The sequence below is a fragment of the Eucalyptus grandis genome, chromosome 4 (assembly GCF_016545825.1).
Source record: "Eucalyptus grandis isolate ANBG69807.140 chromosome 4, ASM1654582v1, whole genome shotgun sequence".
NCBI classification, from domain to species: Eukaryota; Viridiplantae; Streptophyta; class Magnoliopsida; order Myrtales; family Myrtaceae; genus Eucalyptus; species Eucalyptus grandis.
This window is the reverse complement of record NC_052615.1, coordinates 25,898,845-25,924,767: the sequence shown is the minus strand read 5'-3', so window position 1 is coordinate 25,924,767 and position 25,923 is coordinate 25,898,845. Positions and strand designations below refer to the sequence as shown.

Genomic DNA, 25,923 nt, shown 5'->3' with positions numbered 1-25,923 from the left:
TCCAGTTGCTGGTTAATTTGTCGATTGATGGTCACTTCCTTCACTTGAATCTTCAACGAGTCACTTGTTCTTTGGTCCTTCAAAGTCCGAGCTATTTCCTAAGATTTAGACTTTGTAGAGTCCGGAGCGAGTTCAGATTCTTCAAGATGAGTCCGAATGGATTCATTTTGCATAGAATCTTGGAATTTAACATTCATTGATTCTTCCTTTGTTTGAGTCTTCTTGTTGTAGACTGCGTATGCTTTGCTTGTGGTTGAATATCCAAGGAAGATGCCTTCATCTGACTTTTCTTCAAACTTACCAACTCGATCATTTGCATTTTTCAGTATAAAACATTTGCATCCGAATACATGAAAATATGAAACAATAGGCTTCTTTTCTTTGAATAGTTCATAGGGGGTTTTTTCCAGAATAGGCCTTAGAAAAACTCTATTTATAATGTAACATGCTGTAGAAGTTGCTTCAGCCCAAAAACATGAAGAAATATTTTTTTTTTGGTGAAAGGTAATTGTATTAAGCTGAGCCAATATGTACAAGCAAATGGCACCAAAGCTTACACTCAAAATGAACAAGGCATACCGAGTGGAAGGGTACCGAAAGAAGAAAAACAGAAGCCTACAAGGCGTAAGAGCAAGAAGGCACAGTCACACAACGACGATCACAACCAACAATAGGACCAATACAAAAGAAGGTGACCAGCCAGCCAAACAGAGGCAACCGAAGCCTAAAACCCGGGATTAAAGAACCTCGTCCACATGTTGCAACAAGAGATTCCACGGTAGCAACAACACACAAAGAACGGCGCACCTAGCACAAAAAACCGGATAGCACGAATGCTAAGGAAGTACGAGAGGAGGAATAGAAAATACAAGGGTCAATCCCCATGTGCGTTGAAGCCTCCTATTTCTTGGATTGTCTTCAACATTAGTGAAAGTCAGCGCCTTATCCTTAACCACTTTAATCAAGTGATTCTTCGAGCTAGAACCGTGAAGGTGTAATTTCTAAACGTAATCTCATTCCTGTAATTCCAAATAAGGTGGCGAGAGCTCCAAAGGAAAACTGGGCGATGGAGTGATAGAAATCCTTACTAGGAAGGAATTTCAAAGCCTAGCTAAGGTTGTCGGCCCAAGTCCGTTACGCCAAGGGAGGTTACATCTAGCCGCCCACGGGAATGCTAACCTGGCGTAGTGCTACATCAAAAAAACAAATGATCAATAGAATCTGGCGTCAACTTGCAAAAGGCACACACCGCATCCGCAATCCTGCCATGAGATAAAAGCATGGCCTGAGTAGGAAGGCGGTTCTTGGTGATAAGCCAGAGGTTGAACTGATATCTTGGAGATATAGCATTGTTCCAGATCAAGGAAGCCCAATTGACCCGAGGCTTCTTCTTCCTTATAAGGTGCCACGCCGAAGTAACCGAGAATAAACCGGAAGCACCTCCTAACCAAGTAAAACGATCCGGTAATTGAGATAATAAAGGAAGGGGCTGCTCCGAAGATTCTAACACTGCTCGCATGGACTGACCAGCCGGTGAAAACAGATCAGCCACCGTAGCATGTATGGGTAAGCCGGAGCTATAAATCAAAGAGTCAAAAAATAAAAGATTGAGGGGACCTCTCGGGTGCCAATGGTCATACCAAAAAGAGATAGAACGGCCATCTCCAACCCTCCAGAGAAAAGATAGCCAAAATTCAGACCTAAGATGGAGAATTCTCTTCCACGCCTAAGAGCAAGAGGTGGGTTGATTAACCACCTAGAAACTCTTTCTTTTTAGGAATGTCGATTGGATCCACCTACACCACAAGGATTCCTTATCTGTAAAAAGAATCCATATGTGTTTCAACATTGTTGCTTTATTACAGTCCCTCAGATTGCGAATACCTAACCCTCCTTCCTCCTTAGGAAGGCACACATCATCCCAGGAGACCTTAGCTCCACCCCTCCCCAATCCAGGGCCCTTCTAGAGAAACTGTCTCAGGATATGCTCAATGCGATCCAATACTGCAACAGGGATAGTAAATACACTTGCCCAGTATGCTTGGATTGCATGGAGAACTGACTTTATAAGCTGAAGACGACCAGCAAATGAGAGGAAGTGTTGAGTCCACGATTGGACCCTATTGGTTATGCGATCCATGAGGGAGATACAATCCGCCTTGCCAAGCCTGGATGAGATAATAGGAACTCCAAGATAACGCACCGGCAATGTCCCCTCAATGAAGCCAAAAGCAAGGAGAATCTCGCTACGCAAGGTTGCCGACCCTCCAGCAAGAAAGATCTCACTTTTATTGGAGTTTGGCTTGAGTCCACTCCACGTAGAGAAGGTGTCTAAACCATTCTTTAAAAGAGAGATCGAAGTCAAATCAGCTCCACAAAATAGAAAGACGTCATCCGCAAAAAAGAGGTGGGAAAGGCTCAACGTCTTACATCTCCAAAAGAACTTGAATCCCGGTTGCCTGGCCCGATCACTAAGGATCCCATAAAAGACCTCCATAACTAAGGTGAATAGGTAGGGAGAAATCGGATCCCCTTGGCGAAGACCACGGCCACTAGGAAAAACCCATGAAGTTCTTCGTTTATAGAAATGGAGAACTTAGGGTACGTACACATACCATAACAATCTGAACAAAATGATCTCGGGAAGCCAAAAGCATGAAGAACTAACTCAAGAAAGTCCCAGTCCACCGTGTCATAAGCTTTCGAAAATCCACCTTAACCGCACACTTGGGTTGGTATGGGTCAAGATGGAATCCAACAAATAATTCCTAGGCAAGAAAGATGTTGTCTCTAATTCGCCTGCCTTTGACGAAAGCATTCTGATAAGGACTGATAATGTCACTAAGGACTGCAGCAATCCGGTTAGCCAAAATCTTAGTAATGCATTTGTAAATAGTATTACAACAGGCTATAGGTCTATAATCATTGACCGAAGTTGCATTTGGAACTTTCGGGATCAACACCAGGATGGTGTTATTGATTTCCCTGAGAAGCCTCCCTGTTGTAAGAAAGTCCTTAACTACTGCAATGACCAAAGGCCCTACTATCTCCCAATTATGCTTAAAGAACTCAACACCAAAGCCATCGAGTCTGGCGCCTTGCCTGAGCCGGGAGAAGATCAGTATCATGAATCTCCGCATAAGAGAATGGACGAGAGAGAAAACTAACCTGTTCCCCCTAAGAGGACACCGTATGACCTCCCGAATATCCAAGAAGAAGGAGGGGTTGGAAGACCGGGGCGAGGTGCCAAGAGCTCCCGAAAATGGGAGACAAAAGTATTTTGCACTAAGCTCGGCTCTGAGATAATAGTACCTGAAGTATTCATGACAGAAAGAATTCTATTCCTCAGCTGCCTTCTATTAACGGAATGGTGAAAAAATTTTGTATTCTGATCACCTTCCTTGAGCCACCTAATCCTGGACTTCTGCCTGAAGAAGGATTCCTCCTGACTCCTCAACTCTAGAAAAGTCCTCCGATGAGTCTTCTCCAAATCTGCTAGAATCTCACTAGTAGGATCTTGCTGAAGGCCAACTTGGGCTAAAGATAGAGCATTTCTTGCTGCATAAACCCTATTAGAAATATTAGAGAAAGACTCTTTGTTGAGTTGCTTTAAGCGGCCTTTAAGGGCCTTCAGTTTACTCACTAGCATGTACATAGGAACCCCTTCACTCGGGCTTTCCCAAACTTGAGAAACAATGCTATGGAAAGAATGGTGCTTCGTCCAGAACTCAAAGAATTTAAAAGGCCTCCTGGTGAACATCGGCTGCATCACTCTAACCACCATAGGAGTATGGTCAGAAATGCCCGGTGCAAGGAAAGACGCTTCTGAATAAGAGAACTCCTGGCTCCAATTAGCATTCACAAGTACTCGGTCAATTTTCCTAGCCTTGCGGTTGACCCCCGAGGAAGTAGACCAAGTAAAGCGAAAGCCAACATACCTCGGGTCCTCTAACTCGATTGAATAAGACAATGATAGAAATCATCAAAGCAAGGAATCCAATTGTCAGAGCTTCCAATCCGATCAGAGGGATCCCTGATAGTGTTCAAATCCCCCGCCACAAGCCAAGCCACATCCCGGCATAATACACTCCTCTGAACAAGATCCGTCCATAAAGGCCTTCGAGTTACAAAGGTATGTTCCGCATATATCACCGAGACACAACAGCAGATACCAGACATAAGAAACTTCACACTACCATGTATTGCTTGGCTGTTGGAAGAAATCACTTCAAAACTCACCACATAAGGGTTCCAGCCAACCCAAATCCTACCCCTGTGAGAGAATTCATAGTTGACCACCCAATTCCACCCCGACAACATTCTATCAGATATGGAGTCGAACAGAGAATCCGGAACCTTGGTTTCTAACAAGCCGATCAGACTAAGACCATTAGAATACACAAGTTTCCTCACTTCTACTTGTCTTAGGGAGTCACAAAGACCTCTCACATTCCAAAACCCAAAATACACATATATATATATATAATTATATATAAATATAGCTATAATAGCTAACAAAAATAGCAAAGGAGGAACGAAAGACCTACCTCCGCCTATTCGGCTTCCGCCATGTGGCCACCGAAGTAGATGGATTCGTGACCGGAGGAGGAGCTGGATCAATGGCCAAGAGTTTGTCTTGGATGGACTCCACCTTCTTAGAAGTAGTAGGGGCCTTCGGTGACGAGGCGGGCGATAGTAAATCATCATCGAGCTAACATAGCTCTCCAAAAGCACTGAATCCGTATCAGCACCACGACCGAAATTGGTAGCTTCATTTTGATGAGAGGTTGGAACCTCTTGTACCGAACTAGGTCTTTCCTCAATAGGGCTAGGATGAGAAGACTCCGGCTTCGACTCACTAGTGGAGTCCTTGAACTTCAACAAGCTTCCCACTTCGTTGGATAAGGGCATTCGGGCTAGGAAACCATCCTTCAAGAGTAAGGCCTTCTTTTTTTTCGCCTTCCCCCAGGTCCAACCATGCTGCGACACTTCGGGATTCTCCTCCAATACCGGAGCCGGTTCGGGAGCCTGAATTGGGGCAGGAGGTTCAAGACCAGGATGGCCAGAGGGGGTTTGGTCAGATGCGGGAAGGACCGGCAGATTCCCTTTGTCCGTGCTATGAACGGCAGCATTATCCTCACATCTATGGCCGAAGGTGCCACATGAAAGACATTCAAGCGGCTTCCATTCAAATTCAATTGCAATAGAGCGCGAGACTCCATTCAAAACCACATCAACGATGGAGCATCTAGGTTGATTGGCATAGATTTCAACACACACCCTTGCATCTTCATTTCCTCCGTGCGTTGGTCAACATAGAGGGTTTCCCAACCGCACTTGCAATATCACCAATAGCCGGAGCGGACCATAAGTCAAGGGGAAGGTTCTTCAACCTAATCCAAACCGGTACGGCGGTTTGCTTGTCCTTCTTCAAATCCATAAGTGGTTGCCATTGCTGCAAGATGAGAGGAACCCTCACCACCATGAGGGGTCTATCTTCGATGATCTTCCACCGAAAAGCCGGTCTTCAAATCCATAAGTGGCTGCCATTGCTGAAGAAATATTGCTTTCTATTAAAAGAGTTCTAGCCATTTCTTGAAGAGATCTATTCTTCCTTTCCACAACTCCGTTTTGCTCTGGAGTATATGGAGAGGCAAATACATGCTGAAAACCAGATTCATCACAGAATTTTGTAAAATCATGATTTTCGAATTCACCTCCATGATCTGTTCTTATACTCGAGATAACATACCATTTTTTTTCATTTTGAACCTTTTTAGCAAACTTTTCAAAGTAAGAGAAAGTTTCAGACTTATTTGCCAAGAAATATACCCAAGTAAATCGTGAGTAGTCATCTACAATTACTAGGCGTATTTCTTACCTCCAATGCTTTGTGTTGGTTGGTCCAAAAGATCCATATGCGAAGCTGCAGTACACGGTTAGTGGAAACTTGATTTATTGGTTTAAAGGAATTTCTTACATGTTTTTCCAATATACATGGTGTACATAGATCATACTTTTGGTATGATAAATTGGGTAGACCACGAACAAGCTTCTTTGCTGAAACTTTGGCTATCTGCTTCATATTGATATGCCCAAGCTTTTTGTGCCATAAGTTTGCTTCATCTTGGATTGAGATTAGACATTGCGATTCATCTGGTTTCACATCCAAGAGGTAGATATTTCCATGTCTTCGACCCATGAATGACTCGAGCAGAATCTTTACTAATTCCCGAACATATTCCCTCTTGAAAGTTGATTTTGAAACCAAGTATCACATAGTTGACTAATACTGAGCAAATTGTAATTAAGTCCTTCCACTAAGGAAACATTGTTGATTGTGAGGTTTCCAATCTTTACAGTTCCAAATCCCACAATTTTTCCTTTGTTGTTTCCTCCAAAAGAGACTTTTCCACCATTTACTCGAACAAGCTTTATAAAGTAATTTGAGTCTCCTGTCATGTGTTTTGAGCATCCACTATCCAGATACCATTTCTTGATAGTGACATGCATTTAAAAAAGAAACTCAAACCTTCTTTGGTACCCATATTTTCGTGGGTCCATTGGTGTTAGTATGATATGCGGTTTTTGCACATACCTTTTTAACATGTTTCCAAATCATAGGACATTCTTTTTCAAAATGATCTGCACTATTGCACTTTGAGCATCTGAGAGCATTGCGACCTACTGGTTTTACAAAGATCTTTTAAAATGATTTTTGTAAGCATCTCTTGTGGGTCTTTGTTTGATTCTTTCCTTCACTTTAGGAAAATCAATTAAATGAATGGTTTCAGAAAGTCATTCCCAAACCAGATTTATTGAAATAAGGTCTTTGAACAGAGATAATTTTTTCCAATTTCTCAGATCCTATAGAAAATCTTTTGGAAATATTTGAAATATCACTTTTCAAGAATGCATTTTCTTTTAAAAGATTATCTTCACTTTCTTTAAGAGAAGAAACATTCTTGTCTAAACATTTCACTTCTTTCAAAATATTTTCCTGTTGTTTTAGAGCAGAATTTTCCTTCTTGAGTTCGGAAATTCTTTTAAGAGAAGTCTTAAGACTAAAACACAATTCATCAATGTATTTTGAAACTTTAATAGGAATTTTGAAGTTACTTACCTCAAATTCGCTTTCTGAATCTGAATCTGTCTCGGAGTTAGAATCTGAATCCGATTGTGCCATTAGACATATATTGGCATAATCATCATCACTTTCTTCACACTCTGTATCACTCCAGGTTTTTGCTTTAATAGCTTTTCGATACTTTTTAGATTTTCCTTTCTTCTTCCTCAGAAGAGGACAGTTGGGTCTGATGTGTCCCTTTTTCTTACATTCAAAGCAGACTACATCTTTGTTTGATTCATCATCCTCAACAAACTTAGTATGTTGCTTTTGAAAACTTTGTTTCTTTCGATTGAATCTTCTTCCTTTTCTGTTGAGCTTTCTGAATCTTCTTATCATGAGAGCAAGCTCCTCATCATCCATATCGTCTTCGTAATCTGTAACATCGAATCATCATTAGATTTTAATGCAATGGATTTCTTACCTTTAGGGTCTTCGTCTTCATTGATTCGTTCCACTTCATAAGATCAAGAGTCCCGACCAACTCATCAACAGATAGTGGCATGATTCTTTGGGTCTCTCTGATTGAGGTCTTTATGTGATTCCAATCCTTGGAGAGTCCACGCAGTAGCTTGTTTACCTTCATGGGATCAGAAAATGGTTGACCTTGATTTTCAAGACCATTCACGATTTGTAAAACGACTAAACATATCGTTATAGATTCTCCGATTTCATTTTGAAGGCTTCATATTGACCGAGGAGAATGTTGATTCTAGTCTCTTTCACTCGATCGGTTCCTTCATAGGTAATATGTAATCTATCTCAGACTTCTTTAGCTGTAAGACAAGAGGATATTCTGTTATATTCAGTAGGTGATAAAGCACAATATAAAGAATAAATTACTTTTGCTTCAAGAGCTTGTCTCTTGATTATCTCTTCCTGAGTCATTTCGCTAGACTCAACAGTATCTTTTCCTCTTTTTGAGACAGGTGCAGCTTTAGGAATGATTCATTTTTCTACAATGTCCCATTCCAGAGGATCCTTTGATCTTAGGAACGCCTTCATCTTGTTTTTCCATATGTTGTAATCCTTTCCATCAAAGTAAGATGGTCTGGTATTGCTTTGCCCTTCTACCAGCCCTGGAGCCAACATACTAGCCATGGATCTTTAACTCTGAAGTAAAACACTTCAAACAAAGTGAGTACACAGGCTCTGATACCAATTGAGATAGCTAGTATAAGCAGCTAGAGGGGGGTGAATAGGTGCACAAATAATTTCTCGAGATACGGAAGTGATTCTAGGCAAACGATAGAAAGGAAGTTCTCTCTTGATTAATAAAATACGATCAAAGTAAAGTAAAGAGTAGGGAAGAGAAAATTGAACACAAGGTTTATAGTGGTTCGGCTTATTCCAAGCCTCCGTCCACTCTTCCGCACTGACAGCCCACCGGCTGGATTTTACTATGAACAAAAGAGAAGTTCAGCACAGCTTTTCCTTGATTCTGAGATAGCTAGTATAAGCACCTAGAAGGGGGTGAATAGTTGCACAAACAATTTATCGAGATACGGAAGCGATTCTTGGCAAATGATAGAAAAGAAATTCTCTCTTGATTAATAAAATGAAATACGATCAAGGTAAAGAGAGTAAGGGAAAGAGAATTTAACACAGGATTTATAGTGGTTCGGCTTATTCCAAGCCTACGTCCACTCTTCCGCAGCGACAACCCACCGGCTAGATTTCACTATGATTAAAAGAGAAGTTACAGCACAGCTTTGCCTTGATTCCACAGTGTAGATGTTCTACCACACCTCCTCAAGGTTTCTCACAAATATAGACTCTCTTTTGTATACAAGTATTCGCTCAAAGTGATTGTCTAAACAACAAGGAGCTTCAGACTTTGGAATTCTTCTATCGCGCACACCCCGAACAACTAAGAACGTCTTCCTTATATACTTCTTTATGCCATCATACCCATTGGCACTTACCAAAGAAATTCCTCCAATCTACCCGTTGGACGGAATCAATTAGGAAGATTGTTCGAGCTATTAAAGGAACGTGTCGATAGCCCATCAATCCTATTCGCCCATACAATCAGGATCTCGGTTTCCATAAGAAGAACCTTCCAAGAATATTTAGGCAATCATCGAATCTTCAATCATCAAATCAATCTCGATCAATCAAAGGATTCCGTTACGTCTTTTCCAGCCACGAGATCTTCTCTAGTTGATAAGGTTGAATCCTTAACGAAACATCCAGTTCTGGATAACCTTTCTTTAACGGATTAGAGACTATCAATGAGGATAGACTTTGAGTCTTGAGTCTGGCTGTCCTAAGGTCTTCGACTTTAAATATCGAGTCCGCAAACCTTCGACTAGATCGATGGAAACGTTTTGTCGCCTTCAAAACACTTCAAGAAGATTTCTCCAACAATCTCCCTTTTTGATGGTGACAAAACTTTCCCGCAGATTTGGACAACTTTGACCCGCAAAACATTTCTCAAACACATATGCATATCTTAAATGGCTAAATGAATAACACTAGAATCTGCAACCACAGAAAATAGGTTAGTCTAGTATACGATAGAGCCATCCATAAGATATCAATAGTAGTTAATAGAAGCAGTCAAGTCCAATCTAGTTCAGTTCTCATCCAGTTACAAAACAAAGTCAAACAGAGTTCAAACAAACAAACCACATGATTAAAAGTTTGAACAAATCTTGCATATGTCCCCCTTTTTGTCAGCATTAAAAAGGTTGAGATGAAAATAGAATGAAGTCAAGATTGCTTGGGAACGCGGACAAGCTGGAAATCTCCCATAGACTGAACGATGCCTTCCAGCCTTTTCAAGTCTTCCTTCAGATGTGCAATCTCCTCACCCTTGGCATTGGCCTGAATCCGAACAGAGAGGGCTTGGATTTTATCATTCAATGAGCATGAAGAAACTTGACCCGCATTCTGCAAGTTTTGAACCTCGCGTCCCAAGGCATAAATTTGACCTTTCATTTCCAAGAGAATATCCATGATTCTGCGAAAATCTGCTGCATTATCAGTCTGAGTACTTGCTTTGGCCCGATCTGATGGAGTAAATGCAGACGATGGTAGATCAACATAATCTCGCATGTTTCACGACGAAACTTCATGACCTTCTTCGGAAATTGAGAGGTATAAACATCCTCCGGGTCCGGCAGTGAGCGACCGACTCCTTCACTTGCATCGGGATATGAAGACTTCCCTCCTTTCTCTTGATCTCCCCGTTTCCATGCCTACGGGTGGAGAAGAGAGTTTCTCGGAGTTCTCCTTCTTCTTTTCTTTCTTCTTCATGTCTTTTCTCCTCTGCTTCTTTTTCAGCTTCTCTTTCTTCTTCCTTCTCCTCTGCATCCTTCATCATTTGTTCCAATTCTTTCTGTGGAACAGGACGACTTAAATTTTTCAAAGCCATTGCAGAGATGGTGATATCTTCCTCATCATCTTCATCCTCAACGAGGAGAGCTCTTCTTCTCTTGGATGGAGCAACCATGGGCTCTTTTCCTTTTCTTTTTGCTGCAGAAGAGATTTGATGAGTTTTGGTAGGAGTCTTCTCCTTGAATTTTTCCAACTCCTTTCTCAGTTCCTTCAGACGCATTTTGGTCACCATTTTCAGTCCTACCACCATATGATCGCATGGTCGAACATAAAAGATTTGCGGAGGCTGAATATTCAGATGTCTCGAATAACTTCGTAACAAGGCTTGGATAAGGGAGTTGACCTCGTCCTTCATCATTGCTCTATACATGTGAAACATAACGGTGTGAGGGAGAGAAAACTTTTTCCTGAGAGGATAGCATACATCGCTTGGCCTCTCGAACTTGAAACATCCGTCTTGGAAGTTGATTTCGGTCGGAGGCAATTGATCATAATCTTGTGAAGCAAGATGTTGAATGCACTCATCCTTAAGTAGGTGATCTTCTCCTCTGTTCTCCTATCCTGCACCAGTTCCAGTGTGGCCCGAGCAATGGAAACTTTGATTGGTTGATATCTTCCTCTTTCAACTTCTAACACATCTGCCAGCATATTCATATCCACAACATAGTCTTGGTCTTTAACGCTGAAAGAGAATCTATTCGCATCCAAAAAGCTAAGATTTGAATAGAAATATGCAAGTTAATCCAAAGATAGGCCTCAGTAGTGTCGAGCGTAACTTTTCAAGTTGAAGATAACTGAACTTTTCTCTCAAGTTCACATTCACAAAGATCCAAAAAATCAAAATCCACACTCCTAGGGTTTATTACCCCACACTTCAGCAATTTCGAGTACGATCCTTTTGTTCCTTCGATCTGAACAAATCTCCCCTTTTTCCTTGATTTTCAACCGCAATACCCATTTTCGGTTGAAATTGGCTGTACAATTTGTCATCATCATTCCCATCTACAGCATTCGGCCCCCAGTCACGAGGATCACTTGGGATATTCGCAAGGGTTTCCTCACCACCCCTTTACGAGCAATTCCCAAACTTTCCATTTTTCGCAGAAAGATATACTGTTCTTATATCCTTTGTCTTTAAGAAAATCATCAACATAGTTCAAAGGAGTACGAATTCCTTTTAAGGCACGATATAGCTTGTAAATAAAAGCGGGCTTTTGAACTCTTACGTGGTCCGCATCCTCGATGATTTCTTCGTTGTTGATGATCAAGGCCTTGAGGACTAGATGGAGGAGAATGACGTTGCCGAGAATGTTGTGGGCTAGGTTGCTGTTCTCGAGACACTTCTTCTTCAGTAAGATCGAAGTGCGTAGGCCCCTCACTCATTCGCCGTGGTCCCCTGCTTGCGATTCTCGAAGATTTTCTTGAAGATGACATTTTTCTCAGTTTTTGGAAGATTCCTTGCTTGACTTTCTCAAGAAAGATTACAACTTTTTGGAGATTAAATAAAGAAGACAAACGGGAATGGAGGATCGATGCTTTCTAGGGTTTTTGAGAGTAAAGTGAAGAGGAATCGACATTGCACGATCGGTTAAAGAAAGATAAATGAACCGTCACAAAGGAAATAAAAGATGCCTTTTCAAAATAACTGTCTTTTTCCACAAAAATAGCCATTTCAAAAATACTTTCTTTTTAAAAATGAAATGATGCAATAATTACGTCGATTAAATATAGCAACCATTTAAACATAGTCTGACGATCGTACCTTTTCAAGATAAGATTAGAGAGAGAAAGACTTACGGGTCGACGGTCGTACCAAGACTATCTTACGAGATAAAGTCCCGTATGTCTAAGTCTCGAAAGTCTTTAGACTTCGATTTCCTCATACCTCAAAATGTTGAGTCTCGGGAAAGATAGATTCAAATTGATTTTTCTCCAAAGGCTTTGTGAATATATCCGTGGGTTGGTTCTTTGAGTCAACAAATTGAATTGAAACATCTCCATTTTGAACATGGTCTCTAATAAAGTGATGTCGAATCTGTATATGCTTTGCTCTTGAGTGGAGAATTGGATTTTTGGTGAGATTGATAGCGCTGGTGTTGTCGCAATTAATCTCCGTGCATGAGTCTTCAATTCCAAAGTCTCTTAGCTGTTGTTTTATCCATAGAATTTGCGAACAGCAACTTCCAAGAGCTACGTACTCGCTTTCGTTGTTGAAAGAGCCACGTGCTTTGTTTCCTTGAAAACCAAGACACCGTCTTGCTTCCAAGCAATTGGCAAGTTCCCGAAGTGCTTTTTCTATCAACTCTGCAACCGGCCAGATCTACGTCTGAATATCCCATAAGATTAAGATCTTCCTTCTTAGGATACCAAAAACCGATGCTTGAAGTTGATGAAACATATTTAATAATACGCTTCGCAGCATTCAAATGAGATTCTTTTGGATCTGATTGAAATCATGCTCGAGGTGCTTGCTTTAAGCCATATAAGGCCTTTTTGAGTCTGTATACTGAGTCTGGTTTCCTTGGGTCTTCAAACCCTGGTGGTTGTTCCACATAGACTTCCTCATGGATGAATCCATTTAGGAAAGCACTTTTGACGTCCATTTGAAATAACCTGAAATTTTTATGACAAGCAAATGCAAGTAATAAACGAATTGCTTCTAACCTTGCTACCGGTGCATAAGTCTCGTCATAGTCAATCCCTTCTTCTTGTGTGTATCCCTTGGCCACGAGTCTTGCTTTGTTTCTTACGACTTTACCTTTCTCGTCCATCTTGTTTCTGAAAACCCATTTAGCTCCAACAACTGATTTACCTTTCGGTTTTGGAGTTAATTCCCAGACATCATTAATTTTGAATTGTCTGAGTTCTTCTTGCATAGCTTCAATCCAACTTTCATCGGATAAAGCTTCTTCTACGCTCTTGGGTTCTATTTCAGAAATAAGAGCCACAGCACTAGACTCTTCTCGCCTTTTGGATCTTATGCGAATTCCTTCATAGATGTCTCCAATAATAAGATCTTTGGGATGACTGGACTTATGTTTCCAGTTGCTGATTAATTTTTCAGATTGATGATCACTTCCTTCACTTGAATCTTCAACAAATCACTTGTTGCGATCCTTCAAAGTCCGAACGCTTCTTGAGATTTAGACTTTGTAGAGTCTCGGAGTGATTCGGTTTCTTCGAGATGAGTCTCGAATGAATTTACTTTGTGTAGAATCTTGGAATTTGACATTCATTGATTCTTCCACAGTTTGAGTCTTCTTGTTGTAGACTCTGTACGCTTTGCTTGTGGTTGAATATCCAAGGAAGATGCCTTCATCTGACTTTTCTTCAAACTTACCAACTCGATCATTTGCATTTTTCAATATGAAACATTTGCATCCGAATACATGAAAATACGAAACAATTGGCTTCTTTTCTTTAATAAGGGGTTTTTTTTCTAGAATAGGCCTTAGAAAGACTCTATTGATAATATAACATGATGTTGAAACTGCTTCAGCCCAAATACGTAAAGAGATATTACTTTCAATTAAAAGAGTTCTAGCCATTTCTTGAAGAGATCTATTCTTTCTTTCCACGACTCCGTTTTGCTCTGGAGTATATAGGGAGGAGAATAAATGTTGAAAACCAGATTCATCACAAAATTTTGCAAAGTCTTGATTTTCAAATTCTCCTCCATGGTCTGTTTTTATACTTGAAATGACATACTCTTTTTCATTTTGAACCTTCTTACAAATTTTTCAAAGTGAGAGAAAGTTTCAGACTTACTTGTCAAGAAATATACCCAAGTAAATCGTGAGTAGTCATCCACAATTACTAGGCAATATTTCTTACCTCTAATGCTCTGCGTTCTTGTTGGTCCAAAGAGATCCATATGCAAGAGCTGCAATACACGGTTAGTGGAGACTTGATTTATTGGTTTAAAGGAATTTCTTACCTGTTTTCCCAATATACATGGTGTACATAGATCAGACTTTTGGTGTGATAAATTGGGTAGACCACGAACAAGTTTCTTTGCTGAGATTTTGGCTATCTGCTTCATGTTAATATGCCCAAGCTTTTTGTGCCATAAATTTGCTTCGTCTTGGATTGAGATTAGACATTGCGATTCATCTTGTTTCACATCCAAGAGGTAGATATTTCCATGTCTTCGACCCATGAATGACTGAGTAGAGTCTTTACTGGTTCCTGAACAAATACCCTCTTGAAAGTTGATTCTAAAACCGGCATCACAAAGCTGATCGGCGTGCGAAGCATTGTAATTGAGCCCTTCAACTAAAGAAACATTGCTTATTGTGAGGTTCCCAATCTTTACAGTTCCAAATCCTATTATTTTTCCTTTGATGTTTCCTCCAAATGAGACTTTTCCACCATTCATTTGAGCTAGCTTTATGAAGTAATTTGAATCCCCTGTCATGTGTCTTGAGCATCCACTATCCGAGATACTATTTTACTTTTTTCTTGATATTGACCTGCATTCAAAAAGAAACTCAAACTTTCTTTGGTACCCATATTTTCTTGGGTCCTTTTGAGCTAGTCTGATATATGGTTTTTGTCCAGACTTTATTGACAGGTCTCCAAACCATAGGACATTATTTCTCAAAATGATCTGTACTATTGCATTTTGAGCATCTAAGAGCATTGCGACCTACTGGTTTTACAAAGTTCCTTTCAAAATGATTTTTGTAGGCATCTCTTGTTGGTCTTTGCTTGATCCTTTCCTTTACTTTAGGAAAATCAATTAAAGGAATGGTTTTAGCAGTCATTCCTAAACCAGATTTATTGAAATAAGGTCTTTAAACAGAAAGTATTTTCTCCAGTTTTTCAGAACCTAGAGAAAATCTTTTGGAAATATTTGAAATATCCCTTTTTAAGAATGCATTTTCTTTTAAAAGATTATTTTCACTTTCTTTGAGAGAAGAAACGTTGGTCTAAGCATTTCACTTTTTCCTCCAAAGTATTCTCATGTTGTTTCAAAGCAGAATTTTCCTTTTTGAGTTCGGAAATTCTTTTAAGAGAAGTTTTAAGACTAAAACATAATTCATCAATGTATTTTGAAACTTTAATAGGGATTTTGAAGTTACTTACCTCGAATTCACTTTCGAATCTAAATCAGTCTCGAGTTTGCTTCGAATCCGATTGTGCCATTAGACATATGTTGGCATAATCATCATCACTATCTTCACACTCCGTATCACCTGTGTTTCAGCTTTGAGAGCTTTTCGATATTTTTCAGTTTTTCCTCTCTTCTTTTCGTAAGAGGACAGTTGGGTCCGATGTGTCCCTTTTCTTGCATTCAAAGCAGATTGCATCTTTGTTTGATTCATCATCTTCAAATGACTTGGTCTGTTGCTTCGAAGACTTTGTTTCCTTGAATTGAATCTTCTTCCTTTTCGTTTAGCTTTCGAATCTTCTTATCATGAGAGCAAGTTCTTCATCATCCAAGTCGTCTTCGGAATCTGTTACATCAGAATCATCATTAGATTTTAATGCAATAGATTTCTTACCTTTAGGGTCTTCGTCTTCATTGATTCGTTCCACTTCATAAGATTGAAGAGTCCCAACCAACTCATCGATTTACAGTGGCATGATTCTTTGGGTCTCTCGATTGAGGTCTTTATGTGATTCCAATCCTTGGAGAGTCCACGCAGAACTTGTTTACTTTCATGGGATCAGAAATTGGTTGACCTTGATTTTCAAGACCATTCACGATATCTCAGAAACGACTAAACATGTCGCTTATAGATTCTCCTGGTTTCATTCTCAAGGCTTCGTATTGACCGAGAAGAATGTTGATTCTGTCTCTTTCACTCGATCGGTTCCTTCGTAGGTAATGTGTAATCTATCCTGCACTTCTTTGGCTGTATCACAAGAAGATATTCTGTTATATTCGTAGGTGATAAAGCACAATATAAAGAATAAATTGTTTTTGCATCAAGAGCTTGTCTCTTGATTATCTCTTCCTGAGTCATTTTGCTAGACTCAACAGTGTCTTTTCCTCTTTCTGAGACAGGAACAGCTTTGGGAACGATTCCTTTTTCTACAATGTCCCATTCCAGAGGATCCTTTGATCTTAAGAACGCATTCATCTTGTTTTTCCATATGTTGTAGTCCTTTCCATCAAAATAAGGTGGTCTCGGTGTTGCTTTGCCCTTCTACCAGCCCCGGAGCCAACATACTAGCCATGGATCTTTAACTCGAAGTAAAATACTTCAAACAAAGTGAGTACATGTGCTCGATACCAATTGAGATAGCTAGTATAAGCACCTAGAGGGGGGTGAATAGCTGCACAAACAATTTATCGAGATACGGAAGCGATTCTTGGCAAACGATAGAAAAGAAATTCTCTCTTGATTAACAAAATGAAATACGATCAAGGTAAAGAGAGTAAGGAAAAGAGAATTTAACACAGGATTTATAGTGGTTCGGCTTATTCCAAGCCTACGTCCACTCTTCCGCAACGACAGCCCACCGGCTAGATTTCACTATGATTAAAAGAGAAGTTACAGCACAGCTTTGCCTTGATTCCACAGTGTAGATGTCCTACCACACCTCCTCAAGGTTTCTCACAAATATAGACTCTCTTTTGTATACAAGTATTCGCTCAAAGTGATTGTCTAAACAACAAGGAGCTTCAGACTTTGGAATTCTTCTATCGCGCACACCCCGAACAACTAAGAACGTCTTTCTTATATACTCCTTTATGCCATCATACCCGTTGGCACTTACCAAAGAAATTCCTCCAATCTACCCGTTGGACGGAATCAATTAGGAAGATTGTTCGAGCTATTAAAGGAACGTGTCGATAGCCCATCAATCCTGTTCGCCCATACAATCAAGATATCGGTTTCCATAAGAAGAACCTTCCAAGAATATTTAGGCAATCATCGAATCTTCAATCATCGAATCAATCTCGATCAATCAAAGGATTCATTACGTCTTTTCCAGCCACGAGATCTTCTCCAGTTGATAAGGTTGAATCCTTAACGAAACATCCAGTTCTGGATAACCTTTCTTCAACGGATTAGAGACTATCAATGAGGTAGACTTTGAGTCTTGAGTCTGGCTATCCGGAGGTCTTCAGACTTTAAATATCAGAGTCTGCAAACCTTCAGACTAGACTGATGGAAACGTTTTGTCAGCTTCAAAACACTTCAAGAAGATTTCTCCAACAGATTCCACAGTGTAGATGTTCTACCACACTTCCTCAAGGTTTCTCACAAATATAGACTCTCTTTTGTTTACAAGATTTCGCTCAACAAATTAATTGTCTAAGAACAAGGAGCTTCAGACTTTGGAATTCTTCTATCGTGCACCCACTAGAACAACTGGAACGTCTTCCTTATATACTCCTTCATGTCATCATACCCATTGGCACTTACCAAAGGAATTCCTCCAATCTACTCGTTGGACGGAATCAGTTAGGAATATCATTCGAGCTATTAAAGGAATATGTCGATAGCCCATCAATCTTGCTCGCCCATACAATCAGGATCTCGGTTTCCATAAGTAGAACCTTCCAAGTATACTTTGCCAATCATCGGATCCTTAATCTTCGAATCAATTATGATCAAATAAAGGATTCCGCCATGTCATATCCAGCCGAGAGATATTCTCCAGTCGATAAGGTCACATCCTTAATGAAACATCCAGTTCTAGATAGCCTTTCTTCAACGGATTAGAAACTGTCAAAGAGGATAGACTTTGAGTCTTGAGTCTGGCTGTCCGGAGGTCTTCAGACTTTAAATAGCAGAGTCTACAAGCCTTTAGACTAGACTGATGGAAACGTTTTGTCAACTTCAAAACACTTCAAGAGGATTTCTCCAACAGATGGGACATAATAGGATTTTAATTTTGAATTTTTTAATTGCTTCGAAATTCTGGAAATTATAATATTATATTATAATCCGAAATTATTAAAATATTATTATTTATTAAAAAAAAGGGAAAATTTATTTTTGACCCCGGTTGCTCAAAATTTCGTGCCGATCGCCATCAGGCATTTAGAATTGAAATTGATGATTGGTTGTGGCAAATTGAGTGTGATTGCGATAAATAGGGATTCTTTTCATAAAATCCCAAGTGTCAAAATTTGATGGAAGAACGACCGTGATTGACCACCTATTAAAGGTCGTGCCCAGTGGGGCCGTGATTGACCACCTATTAAAGGTTGTGCCCAGTGGGGCCGTGAATTGTCACCTGATAAAGGTCGCGCCCGGTGGGGCCGTGGATTGCCACCTAATAAAGGTCGCGCCCAACCAGGCCGTGAATTACCACCTATTAGAGGTCGTGCCCATCGGGCCGGGATCTACCACCTTTTAAAAGTTGTGCCGAGTGAGGCCGTGATGCCACTAATTCTAATTTTGCCGAGTGGGGCCGTGATTGCCACTAGTTGTTAAACCTTCCTATAAGGCCGTGATTGTGTGTAGTGATTGATTTGCTAGAATGACATGAAATCGGCCGAGTCGATTGATCGCTGAGACGATCCAAGTGGTTGAATTGTTCTGATAATGTGATTGTGCCATGGTTGTTTGGTTATCATAATTGCACGTGGTTGAATTATATAAATTGTGCTAACCTGCAGATGAAGGCTAATGCGAGGTAAGTCTTCTGTGTGATGTGGCTAGGCCACCCGGGTCGTATTTTCTTTCTAATAGGGGTTTAGGGGGTTGAACTTGCTGAGACGATGTCTCATCTCGGTTGTGGGATTAAAATTTCAAGTCCCTGGTGGACGGAGCGACCAGATAGCTTTGGTTGGCTATGAGGAGTCGCAGAGGTGAAGTCATAAAGATTGGAGAACGTGTCCGACTTGTAGGTCATAGGACAGTTCCTTTTTTTAGAGCCGGTCTTTTGTAGACTTTGGCCGTAGACCTCTGTTTGTAATTTTGTTGAATTATGAAAGTGTTATGTTGTGGTTTTTGCTTCCTGCTTTTCTATCCCGTATTTCATTGTCAGGGGTTTATATATTACACTCCACTTGCGCAATAATAAATGAATGGGGTCGGCGACACTACCTGAGAATGTCGCATTTGCATGACCATGGTGGGATGTTGGCGTGCTCGAGGTTCGGGGTGTGACAAATTTGGTTTTGCAGAAACTATTCTTAAACCTCATAATTTCATATTTTATCTAAACCATCGATAGATCATTCATATGCACATGACAGTCTCTTTTTTGATTCCTTTGAGAAACTCAATTGAATTTGCTCCCCAACATCCTCCTTTTAATTCTGTCCTGTTGAAAAATTCAAAGAAATTTATTCTCAATAACCTCTTTTTAGTCAATTCCTTTGAAATGTTTCAAGAAATGTCCTCCCCAATAATATCTTTCCTTTAGTCTGGTTGAAAGTTCAAGAAAGTTTTATTGAAAAGTTCAAAGAAATTTCCTTTCTAACATCCATCTATTAGTCAAGTCATCTTGATAAGCTCAAAGACATTTCTTGCACTTGAACTTTAATTTCACTTTTGTCTACTCCTGTCTTGGGAACTGTAGAGAGAGTGACATTGTACATCAATTATCTATCTTTGGATGACAATATTGATCAAGTCAAGTAATTGGATAAATCCTAACCATTAAATGTGGATTCGTTAGGATTTTCCTATCTCGATGACACCATCCTTGAAGGTTCATCATCGTCTCACGGTGTGATAGTCAAAGAATGTCCACAAAAATTTCCTTTCTAAAACACAAGCACTAGGAAGTTTCCAAACAAGACACAAATCTTCCTCTCTCTCATCCAAATTGCGTGGCCAAGGATTCACCGTCCGTTTTCCAAGCTACTGTTAGCTAAGCATTTTTCTTAGAATATTCACTTGGCTGAAGATTAACGAAGGAGGTTATCTTTGCTACTTACCCAAAGAAGACCACATGTCTACCTGGACGTCGATTTTTTCCTGTTTTTCAAACTTGTCTTGATTCCACTACTTCGGTACTATAAATTTGCTCTCGAGGGAACAAAAATTTCACAACAACAAGCCTGATATATTCACATTTTATAGATACACATATAGTAGTCCCCTAAGACCTGAGCAGGTCTTTAAACTGCTTAAGGAAGAAACAGGCAGAGGGACCCGCCCTGGGGTGGGAGTCCCTGCGTGTCTGTCTTCCATAAAGGCAGGGTTAAGGCCTTGAAAAAGATACTTAACCCCATTGCTGGACCGGCCACAATTCCCTTTAAGGGAAAAACAGCCAGCACGCCTGATCCCCGTGAAGCCTTCCCCAGGTAACCAATCCGTGGGCATGATTCAGGGAAATGATGGTGCCAGGATAAAACCTGGGTGGCCGGCCGGTTTTGGATGCTCTTGAGAAGCTTAAAAGCATTTCCTCCCCAATCTTCTTCCTTTAGTCAATTCCTCTTATAGAGCTCAAAGAAGTTCCTTCGGCTTAAACTCATTGCTTATATCGATAAGTTCTCGTGCAACTGCTTTATGTCATGTAAACAATAAACAAAGAGCAAGAATGCATCCTAAAGTGTATGAGGCTGCAAAATCAGGAGACTTTGATTCCCTGATCACAATAATTTCGGGAAACGGAGAGGACCTTTTCCACCAAACAACACCAAAGGAGAACAACATTCTTCATCTTGCGGCTCAATACAAACGGGTAAATTTCCTTGAACATCTTCTTCAAAGTCCATCAGGACCATCCCTTCTTTGGCAAAGTAACTATAAAGGAGACACTCTCTTACATGTCGCTGCTAAAGTGGGAAGCTACAGAGTGGTTCGAATGTTCATTAATTTGTCGAAATCACTTCATTGGGTCGTTGAGAACGGACAAGCTGACGCATCCAAAGAGCTACTTCGGAAGCAGAATTTACATAAGGATACCGTGCTGCATTGTGCAATAAGAGGAGGCCATGATTTGGTGGTAGAGTTGTTGATTGGAGAAGATCCTCAACTGTGTGATATTACTAATACAGCTGATGAGTCCCCGCTTTATCTTGCAGCAGATCGAGGACTTTCTTGTACCATTGAGTTAATTTTGGGTGTTTTCTCGTTGTCATCCTCTCATAAGGGTCCTAAGGGTTTGACAGCTCTACACGCTGGAATCTCTCTCACTGACCAGTAAGTATCACGATATACTAAGCCCAGTTAAAAGAAAAAATTAACGGAAGTTCTCTCTTGTGGAAGGGCTTCTCTTAGACGAGAGTGATGGTGTCAGCAGTGAGGGCCGCCATCTATCCTAGCTTTCAATAAATATAACAGTAAATTCAAAAGTTATTTATATACCATTTCATTTGTTTTGGTGAAAGGTCATACACGGACAAGCCTCTTGATTAGGTTATATACGAGGTTTATGTTTTGAAAAGATCTGAGTTGTTATCTCATTGCGTTCTCTTTATTGTTTCATTCATTGACTATTAAATAAGTTTAAACCCATTCGTCTTCTCTTGGAATGCGGACCGAAAAAATGATATCAATTTTAGATTATGCATCCATGCGGAAAAATCACTATTTTGATAACAGTGTGGGTAATAGTCTTTCTCACCCGCTAATTTCTTTCTACACGTTTTTCAAGATCTAGTTCTTTTACATTTTTCTGACTTATACCGCTTCTTCTTTTTCTTTTTTCTTTTTTTGTTGGTTTGCAAATGATGACTGGCACATTGCAATACATTTCCAAAAGATCATGGTATACATGCCCAATTTCCTAGCGCTCGAGGGCAAATTAAGACTACTTGAAAGCAAAGGGCCGCAATGATTTTACTTTTGAAAATATAGAAGGTGCTAGTCCTCTTTCATTATCTAAATTCTCCTATAAAATTGAGTCGGGCAGGATATTTTCCATAAAATGATTGGCAATTAAGTAAAAAATTTGGTCTTTTATTCTAGCCTTGTCAGCGCAGATGCCTTGCTGAAAATATGAGAAGCTTCTTCTCAAACTGTTTAATGAATTTCTAACAATTTCACTTTTCAATTGATAAACTTTACGAATTTCTGCATTATGCTAGATTGAAGGTAGTAAGGTTCTACAAGTGTTACACAAGATCACCTGAAAAAACTTCAGATTACCATGACGTAGTCCTTCCTAGTACAGAGAAAATGGGGAAACTTAATAGGATGAAATGCAACTTTAGTATCTATGTCTAGATGCTATAAACAGACCAAATCATGATATTTCCCTATTTTATTTGCAAAGGTTGGGAGAAAATCATGGAGAAGAGGCCAGAAGCGATCAAAGAAGGAGATGATTTGGGGTGGACCCCTCTTCATTACGTCGCTTACTTGGGCAAAGTCGAAGCAGTTTGACTACTCTTGCAACACGATATTTCTGTGGCATACGATTTAGACAAAGCGGGAGAATCAGCTCTTCATCTTGCAGCATATCAAGGCTGTGTCAATGTCATTGTCGAGCTTATTAGATCCTGTCCTGATGCTTTTGACATGATAAACACCAAAGGGCAATCGGCTCTTCATGCAGCCGTTATCGGTGGACGAGAGAATGTAGTCAAGTACATACTAGGGATGCCAAACATGGAGGATCTTATCAACGAACAAGACAGCAATGGAAACACGGCTTTGCATTTGGCTGCACTTCATAAAAAATACAATATCATATACATACTTGCACAAGACAAGAGGGTGGACCATTTGGCTAAAAATAAGGATCATTTCACTGTTCTTGACATTTGTTCTGCCCATAATAAGGTATGCTTGCTTGAACATTATAGAGCCAGATTTGTTCACTCGTAGAGTAGTTTCTTCAATATCGTTTAGAAACTGTGGCCCAAGCAGGTGCAAACAAACTACCCAATTGAAGACTTTTTGCATCAACTTTTGTTTTGCTTATTCAAGTGTTTAAGCATATTGACAATATTTTCAATTTTTCGTAGCAAATAGTAGCATAAATCTCTTTATTGAGTGTGACACACATATGAAATAAGGGCTCAAGGGGCTCGGAGTGAAGCGATTTCGCACTTCATATCTTATAATAAATAAATAAGAAAATTAGGTAGAATTGAACATTGTGGTTGAGCCACATTATCACAAAACTTCGTTCACTCCCACATCACTTAGTATTAGTTAGCAAACTAACTATTACTACTTGCACAAAAATACAAAGGTTTTCTCCATCATTTTCCTGCAACAAAATATCAACATCAATTAACATTGCTTACTAATTAAAATCTTATTTTATATAAAAGCCAATAAACGTAAAATCATTATTTGAAGTCTTTATGGTTCTTTCAATATATGAGTTGGTACATAATGTTTTTGTTTATTATTAAGTAAATATGTATAGTCATATCTTCTTCTTTTATTTAAAATACCAATATATCTACAAATTGGATATGTGGACAAAACGACCTAGTGACAAAGTAAAATGTAAAATATTTGTAGACAAATGAAAAATTGGTTAAGCCATATTTATGAGTATTGCAAAAAAAAAAAAATTTGCTGCTAAATAGTTGCATTCAAAATTTTATTAGTAGTCTATAACATAGTCAGGAATTTGCATTGTCATATAGAAATTTTATTTGACTCAATAATTACCTTGCCAGTAGCTAAAAAGTCGTATTTAAAAATAGAATTCTTTATAGATCCAAAAAATGCTTATATTTTTTAACCATCTAACTCATTCCCACATATTAAAGCCCCTCTTACAATCCGATCACATGATGAAACAAACAAATATCGTATTAATAGCCAAAAATGCATATAATAAAAAAATAATTTTAAGTTTGAATATTTTGCTTTATTAATATTATTAAGCGATAAAACCCAAATAGCAAGGTATAGTTTAAGAAAAACCAGTTAGTAAAGTAATTTCAATATTAGTTAATTTGGTTGTTTGGTTATACACATATCCATTTGTAAATATTACGTCGTTTGATCGTATTATATTATCAGAACAAAATATTTCAATAAGTTTCAGATTCGTGCGACAAGCGGGTCTTCAAATAGTTCAACAGCAATTGTCCGTCTTAGTCATCTCAAAAACAATGCAAAACATTTCGGGTTGGGATCCTTAAAATTGGGTGATAACATAAATGGGCAAAAGAAAGAAAAGGAAAACAAAAGGAAAAATAGAGAATAAATCAAGACTGGGATACCATACTTGAAACTGTAATTATTTACTCCAAGAAACTCTATTAACAGCTGTTATCTATCATTTATTTTGATCCAATAGAGATGATTCGAATGAATTCGTCGTATTTTTTTTGGACTTGTTGGGAGTTTTGTATGTTATAGATGGATTTTGAGTGTGTAAAATGAGGGTTTTGAAGTATTTCGCCAGGAAAATTTTACTCATTAATTGATATATTCTGTACTTTTTTAGGTCGACTATAAAGCTAATAAAGTTCATCACCTGTTGAAAGGATCTCATGGAATCCCGGGTTTTCAAGGCTGGTTTATTGAATACGGTAAGAAGAGGTTAGACAAGCAATTTGTTCTAGATCGACCATCTGTGTCTATAACCACAAGAAGTAATATTCCCAACCAAGATAATTTTGATTTGTCAAAGAAAGGCATTATGGACGTTCAACTACTAGTGGCGGGCCTCATAGCCACAGTAACCTTCGCCGTGGCCTTCACAATGCCTGGAGGTTATAACAACGATGGACCAGATCGAGGAATGGCGATTTTTGCTAAGAGGGCAAGTTTCAAAGCCTTTGTAATGTGTAACACTTGTTCGTTCCTTTGTTCCATCATAGCAATAATCTTGCATTGTGAAAGTACTATGTTCAGCTATCGCCCAGAGCCGAGACACATCCCGACCGTGGGATGTTGCATTGAAGTTGCGACAGTGGGGATGATGATGTCCTATGGTTTCGGGTTAAATACTGTACTGCATAGACCCAACGAGAGAATCGGGGAAAGCATCGCTCCCTATTATGCGTGGGGAGTTCTCTTCAGTGTGTCATTACTTTATCATTACCCGGACCACGAGGCTCATTCGTGGGTGCTAGGTAGCTCTCCCAAAAGATACATCCGAAGGTTTTTGTTTAAGTGTGGGATGCCATTGCTTGATTGGTCGCGAGGAAAGCTAATGAGTTGGGCCGGTTCTACATTCCGGTGACCTTGCGCACAGGAAATTTTCTTTTTTACTTTGTCAGCCGTCGATTTCGAGCACTTTTATGTCAGCTGTCCAATGTAAAACCTGTCAACGTCCATCGTTGGGTTGATCGCCCGCTAGATTGCCGTGCTCAAGATGAAGGTTTGCACGCCTCCGGAGTTTTGTCGAAGAATGTGATGTTTAGTTGTTTGGTAGCGTATAGTTGAAGTTACCCTTGAATTGGGACTTTGCCTTCTTACTTCTATGCATCTCTCTTCTTGGCGCAGTAGCGCAAAACCACAGAAACTGCCATAACATTTTCAGCATCTGTTAAGAGCAGGAGTTGTGGGCGATGTAAGATCCTTCCTGTCCGATTATTTCAAAAACTTCATAGGCCTTCTTGGAAGTGGGAACGTCATCTTTCTGAGATTAACTTTCAAAGTCAATTCAGTGAGTAA

At 39.6% G+C, this 25,923-nt stretch overlaps 1 protein-coding gene across 1 annotated transcript in view; it reads left to right on the top strand.

Annotated features, from left to right (window-relative positions):
* The window catches only part of LOC104429166 (ankyrin repeat-containing protein At5g02620-like), a 94,155-nt gene extending 68,666 nt beyond the window's left edge, over positions 1-25,489 (top strand). Inside the window, exon 3 of the mRNA XM_039310843.1 lies at positions 24,749-25,489. Coding sequence (XP_039166777.1) covers positions 24,749-25,489 — 741 coding nt within the window. The remainder of the gene's footprint in view (positions 1-24,748) is intronic.
* The last annotated feature ends 434 nt before the right edge of the window (positions 25,490-25,923 follow it).